At 46.2% G+C, this 6,000-nt stretch overlaps 1 protein-coding gene across 1 annotated transcript in view; it reads right to left on the reverse strand.

The window, feature by feature from the left end:
- LOC144115028 (ATP-binding cassette sub-family F member 1) overlaps nucleotides 1-3,306 on the reverse strand; it is a 57,452-nt gene extending 54,146 nt beyond the window's left edge. Inside the window, exons 1-4 of the mRNA XM_077649154.1 lie at nucleotides 2,863-3,306; nucleotides 1,902-2,089; nucleotides 377-477; nucleotides 200-285 (exon numbers count right to left, since the gene is read on the reverse strand). Of these exons, the coding sequence (XP_077505280.1) occupies nucleotides 200-285; nucleotides 377-477; nucleotides 1,902-2,089; nucleotides 2,863-3,109 (622 nt within the window). The 5' untranslated portion in view covers nucleotides 3,110-3,306. The remainder of the gene's footprint in view (nucleotides 1-199; nucleotides 286-376; nucleotides 478-1,901; nucleotides 2,090-2,862) is intronic.
- Between the last annotated feature and the right edge of the window lie 2,694 nt (nucleotides 3,307-6,000).

Below are 6,000 nucleotides of genomic sequence, written 5' to 3' on the forward strand. Positions count from 1 at the left end.
TTGGGCAGCGCTCGAAAGCCCTCGAAATCTCTATGGAGTTCCGCGCTCCTCTGGTAACTCGATAGACTATTGACTTCATGGCAATTGAAACCGCCTGTGTAGCAGCGCTCAATCGCCTTTGAGTCGATAGACTATCGGTTCAAGGGCCTTCGAAATGCCCATGTGAGAGGGGTATTAGTTTAAAAGTCAAAAGGGTTACCTTGCTCACAAAGTAGCACGTCAATGTTAGGCGGAATTTTCAAGGAGCGGTTTGCAATGTGCTTGAGTAACGTCGTTTTTCCATGCCTAAAAAAACACAAAAGGGAGACTGAAGTAAGAACAACTCAAGGAAGAAACAATGTTGATTTGATAAAAACCAGGCTGAGTGCATACTCACCCATTGGGTCCAACAAGGCCGTAGCGCCTCCCAGCCGTAATTGTAAGACTGGCATTTACAAAGAGATCTTTACCTCTGGCCGAGATCGAGAAATTGTCAACCTGATGAAGCATTAAAACGGAAATTAAATTATTTCCGCTACTGACCAATCCCCTCAGATTGTTCACAGTTACAACTGCAATGTTGTAACTATTCCACATCGGGCACTACAAACCCCAAAAACAAAGTAAGACTAGAGAAGTGAAAGCACAATCTGAACATCCGCTTCGCTTCAAGTCGTTGCTTCCACCTCAGCAAGAGAGTAAAGCTATACAACAGTGACAACACGTGATGATGTGCTCTGCATTAACGTGGTGACAAATTAACACAAGAGACAACTAACAAGTCCTCTGACGTCAACTCTGTAGTCCAGCAAAAAGAGTAGAGACACCAAATTTTAGATGCGCGTTCTTTCTTTACAAAGATGCACAGCCCATTATAAAGCACGGAAAGCCATGTGGATTGCACCAACATGCGGTAAATAGTTTATAAATTCATTTTTCTCTCTCACGTAATTTCGGTTTCAACAGCTGAATGATGGCTGTGAAGAACATGATGGTTTGGCTTTATGGGGTTTAACATCCCAAAGCAACTCAGGATATGAAGGATGCTGTAGTGAAGGGCTCTGGGTCCAAATTTCAACCACCTAGGGTTCTTTAACGTGCACTGACATCGCCACAGTACTACATGGTCCTCTCATTTCGCCTCCACCAAAATGCGACCGCCGTGGCGAGGATCAAACCTACGTCTTTCAGGTCAGCAGCCGAGCACCATAACCACCGAGCCACTGCGGCGGCCCAAACAGAAATCATTTGACCAATCTAGAAGTAAACATTTTGTCCGATGATAGTAAAAAAAATTTGCTATACAACCACCGGAGTAAAAAATGTTTTTGCACTGCTTCCAAAAAAAAGGTTGCATATGATTATACTGCAAAAATATTTAGATTCCACAAAATTTTATTTTTCTTTTAGCAGGGATCCAAGTAAGCGATTTTACAACATCGCAAAATCGATATTTTTCACCTCATGTGATATTTGATTTTTTTTCCCCAAAAAATACAGCGTTTCTTGCAAAACTAAGTACAACTTCTTTGTGTTTAACAAGTTTGCCAAAATTTCATTGAAAACAAAAACGGCCATGGGTCCTCAATTACTGCTCTTTTCTGAGCACTCCCATATTACTTCTGTGACATAGGAAAATTCCAAGTCATGACTCATGTATACTACTGTCTTGCCCACCATAAAAAAAAACTAAAAATTTAATGTTCCTACTTCTTTAAATAAGTGTGTAATTACAAGCCATATCGTTAATAAAACCAACACAAAATGTCCTCAGCAACAAACTAATATAAGCTTGAAACAGCTGGTTTCAACTTGCAAGCACTGTTCCAGGGAGACAAGCCAAATGAGGAGAAAACCTTGCATGCCTCAAATAAGACAAATGTTGCGTGCAATGCTCCTGGCATTACAAGCAAGTTTCTCACCTTGATGTCTATGGCATTCTCCAGTTGCATCTGCTGTGCTGCAGATTTGTCTGCTTGGGACACCGTGAACTGGTCTCCATCAGAGGAAGTCTTCCCTTTGTTGAGGCTCTCTAGCTGTTTTTGATATTCGAATTGCTTTTTCATCAATTTCTTCTCTTTGTGTGACACCTTCTTAGTTGCTGTAACCTCTGAAAAAAAACAAAAAACAAGAGACCAAAATGAAAAATTAAAAGGCTACCATAAAATTCCTAAGTACAGAATCATCTGCAAGCATTAACAGATACGATTGCCCATAAACACAGAAACAAAGCACATTACTTTCGGTTTCGCCAGCTCGCAACAGAGTTTAATCTAGAGATAACTTGAACAACCAACACCGAGCGGGACCAAAAAGACATTATTGATACTACAGCCACAAAACCTCGCAGTTTTATTTCACGTCTAAACCCAGTGAAAGTGCGATGACCGAGTTTAGCATGTTTAGCAACAGCTCATTTCGTTGCTGAAGATCTAGGTTTCGCTACTTTACATCTAGCAAAAAGTTCGAAGAAAAAGAAAACGTTCAGTCAATGACAAGCACTCCATATGCCAGTGGATGCAGCGTCATTGAGGAGCAAAGCTGCAACACGGACAACACACCTCGTCGCGTCATCTCTGCTGCGCACTCTGAATATTAACAACGATGAGGGGCATGACGATGCGATATAAAGTTTGTATCCCCCGCAGAATCAAAAAATGACGGGCACAAGCATGGTCGTTTCGTCAACGACGTAGAAAACAAGTAGCTCAAAACGACGTTGATTACAGCTGCAGCTTGACGTGGGTCAAAGCGAAAGCTTCACATTTCCAGAGGGACAAACAGAGTAACGCAGTACTCTCATTACACACTGTGCAGCCGCAGCTAGAGCACACAATAAGAAACCGACACGAGCACCAAAATGTCGTGACGGCAACCGCATACCTTTGACGGCATCGTCACCTTTGCTTTCCTTCTCAGATCCTTCACTATTCTCAACATCGTCGTCGCTTCCGAAAGCCTGGAACTTGTTCTTGCGAACTGGCTTGGAACAGTCGTCATCGTCGCCGTCAGTGCCATTGTCATCGCTTATGTCCAGGTCTTCAAGCCTCTTCTCAACGTCGCCTTCGGAGCTCCCCTTTCCAGATTTTTCTTTCTTGGCAGCCTTTGCTTTGGACTTCTTCGGCGGCATACTTGGCGGTTATAGAGTTACGTGCTCTGGCGCTTGTAATATAAACTGTGTTACTAAGTGCACATTCAAGTTAAAACTAAAAATTTTGCAGCGCCAGTCTCACCACGCCGGAAAACTCGCCCGGAGCCAGCCTGCTTACCAGCACTGCCAGCACGTTGAGCGGAGAGGCGACAGCGGCGGAGCCGGAGTACAGTGTTGCCGGACCGGAGCATTGCAATGGCAATTGTGATGGGTTGCCAGAGCAGGACTTTTCCCCTTCCACTTTTGGGACTCGTGCGGCGATTAGAAAGTCATGGCGTCAAACAATTTGCAAAGAAGTTATATTCAGATGTTTATAAAATGAACTTAGAACAAATTTAAATTGTTTATTATAACAATTCGGACACATTTATTTAAACTGTAGATCTGATTTGCTGTCGCTGCCCACCGCTGCTACCGCTGCCAACTACCACTTGCTAGACTCTACCACTTGCACCACCCGCCTCTCTTTACGCCCGCCATCATGGCCGCCATGGGCGCCCACCATTATGGTGACTAGAAGTAGTCACCATACCACCATGCTGCCCACTGTCAACGTTTATATTTTTCTTTAGCTCATTACTGAACCGCGGAACGGCGAGCGGTTTGCTCCAGTTTGAGGCGCTTTAATTTCCTCTGCTGCTTGCCACCTGCATTTTCAATGCCAGCCCATTCACAGGGAGGGCCGGATGGCTTTGTTATTACATAGCGAATCCACGGAGAGCGAATATCTACTGCATCTACCTTGGAGCGGGGGACTTGAAGCCGGGCGCGAGATTTAAATGAATATAGCTGGCGGAGTGTTTTTTTGGAGTGTTCACCTCCTCCTAAGTCGAAGGGGGCAAAAAGTGCATCATGTACTTCAGGTGCAATTTGCGGCAACGCCTTCAACAAGAAATGTGCTACAGCAGCCGCCTCGTCTACAGCCATCGCTGTTTGCGCCATATTATCGAAACGCGCCTGAAATGTGCATGCGACAACACACTGGGCGATTGACCACCTAGTCTTTAGTTGTGTACTGGATCTTGCAAGCCGCAACGAATCAGAATGTGCACAAAAGCCGCGCCTACATCACCAAGCTGCAGCAGAGAGGAGCGAAGCAGCAGCAAGGTGCTGCAGCTCATTATACCGTGCGCAGCTCCTGCAGCTCATCATACCGTGCGCGCGTAAGAGGCGTCTGGCGGTCATCCCTCTGGGCGATTCTGAGTTTCGCTGACGGGTCTACCAGGTCATCTGACAAGCGACGGCGCAGCACAGGATCTTCTAGGGAGCAATACAAGCGCTACTGCGTCTTCACGTGTTTGCGGTCATTGTCGACCAGCAAAGCCCTCAAAGCCTGTGACAGACTCGCATTTGAACGTGTGTCTTCCAGCCGGCGCACATCTAGACGTTACGGCGTCTGGCTCCCTCGACATGTGGACGCCTCATTCGTGGTGAGAGAGAGAGAGATGTGGAATGAATGAATGAATGAATGAATGAATGAATGAATGAATGAATGAATTAGCGCTGACAGCGTTGTGGCTGACATACGGCACTGCAGCAATACCTAGGCTGCAGCGTTCATTTGGTGATCAATCTCTCGCGATCAACCATTAACTGCGTGCGACCTCTCAGGGTGGCAGGGAGGGCGCGTTGCCTATCCAGTGCGCGGAACGGAATCAAAGCAGGCTTTTGATACCAACGCCATGTACATGAAAGCAAGATTGAGGTCTCCACTGACCCACGGAGCCGGTTGTGCGCCTTTCATTTCGTGAAAATGAACAGCCTTTGCAAAGTTGTCCACGCAAATGAATTTTATGAACGCCGTCGGCTCACTTGTTTGGTTTTTGAGGAAATGAAATGGCACAGAAACAGTCTCACATATCACAGTGGACACCCGAACCGCGCCGTAAAGGAAGAGATAAAAAAGGAACGGAAAGAAGAAAGAGGAAACTGAAAATTGAAAGTTGGATTTTAAGGAAAGGCGCGGCTAGACGCGCTTTCTGACGTCATGTGCCTCCTTGGAGCAACGCCACGGCGAAATCGCAAGTTCCCGGCCAGTAAAGCTTTCGCTTGAAAAATTGGCTGCGGTTCAACTACTGCTAAACCTGATTAGAGAGCGAAAGCTGTGGTGTACCGTGGAACTAGACGCGGCTTGGCGTCAGTCGCGTTGAGTGCGTATCTCACACTGGATAGGCAGTGCGGCCACTCTGCCGCCCTGGCAATTAAATTAATGGTTGATCGCGAGAAGTGGGTAACCTAAAGAACGCTGCGGCCTGTTGCTGCAGTGCTGCGTGTCTGGCACAACGCTGTGAGCGCTAATGCATGCAGCCCACATCTCTCTCTCACCACCGCCACGTACAACGAAGCGCAATTGAGGCGTCCACTGCACCAGGCAGCCAGTTATGCGCTTTCATTTCCTCAAATCATTTGAGTCAAGAACGTTGTCAACGCCAACGGCAATGCACAATGAACGCAGACAGCCTATAGCTTTAGCCCTGCGTTTCTGCTACAACGCTGCGAACGCCAACTCATGCTGCGCACATTTGTCACTACCGCCACATAGGTTAAATCGCGACTGAGAAGTCCACTGTCCAGGTCGCCAGTTATGCGCCTTTTGCTTTCAAAGAAAAATGAAGATTGGTTTTGAAGATTGGTTTTGAGGAAAGGAAATGGCGCAGTAACTCTCTCACATAAATTGGTGGACACCCCAACCGCGCCATAAGGAAGGGATAAATGTGGTTCAGCTGAAGGTCGTTCAAAGGTATTCTCCGGCCTGCTCGACGACTGCTTCAACTAGCATAATGAAGTTTTCATCGGAACAGATTTCTCGTTCACAACGCAAACGAAAGGCATTAGAAAAAAATTTATTTACATATGCACACATGCCAAGG

This window comes from Amblyomma americanum, chromosome 1 (genome assembly GCF_052857255.1).
Source record: "Amblyomma americanum isolate KBUSLIRL-KWMA chromosome 1, ASM5285725v1, whole genome shotgun sequence".
In the NCBI taxonomy this organism is placed as follows: domain Eukaryota; kingdom Metazoa; phylum Arthropoda; class Arachnida; order Ixodida; family Ixodidae; genus Amblyomma; species Amblyomma americanum.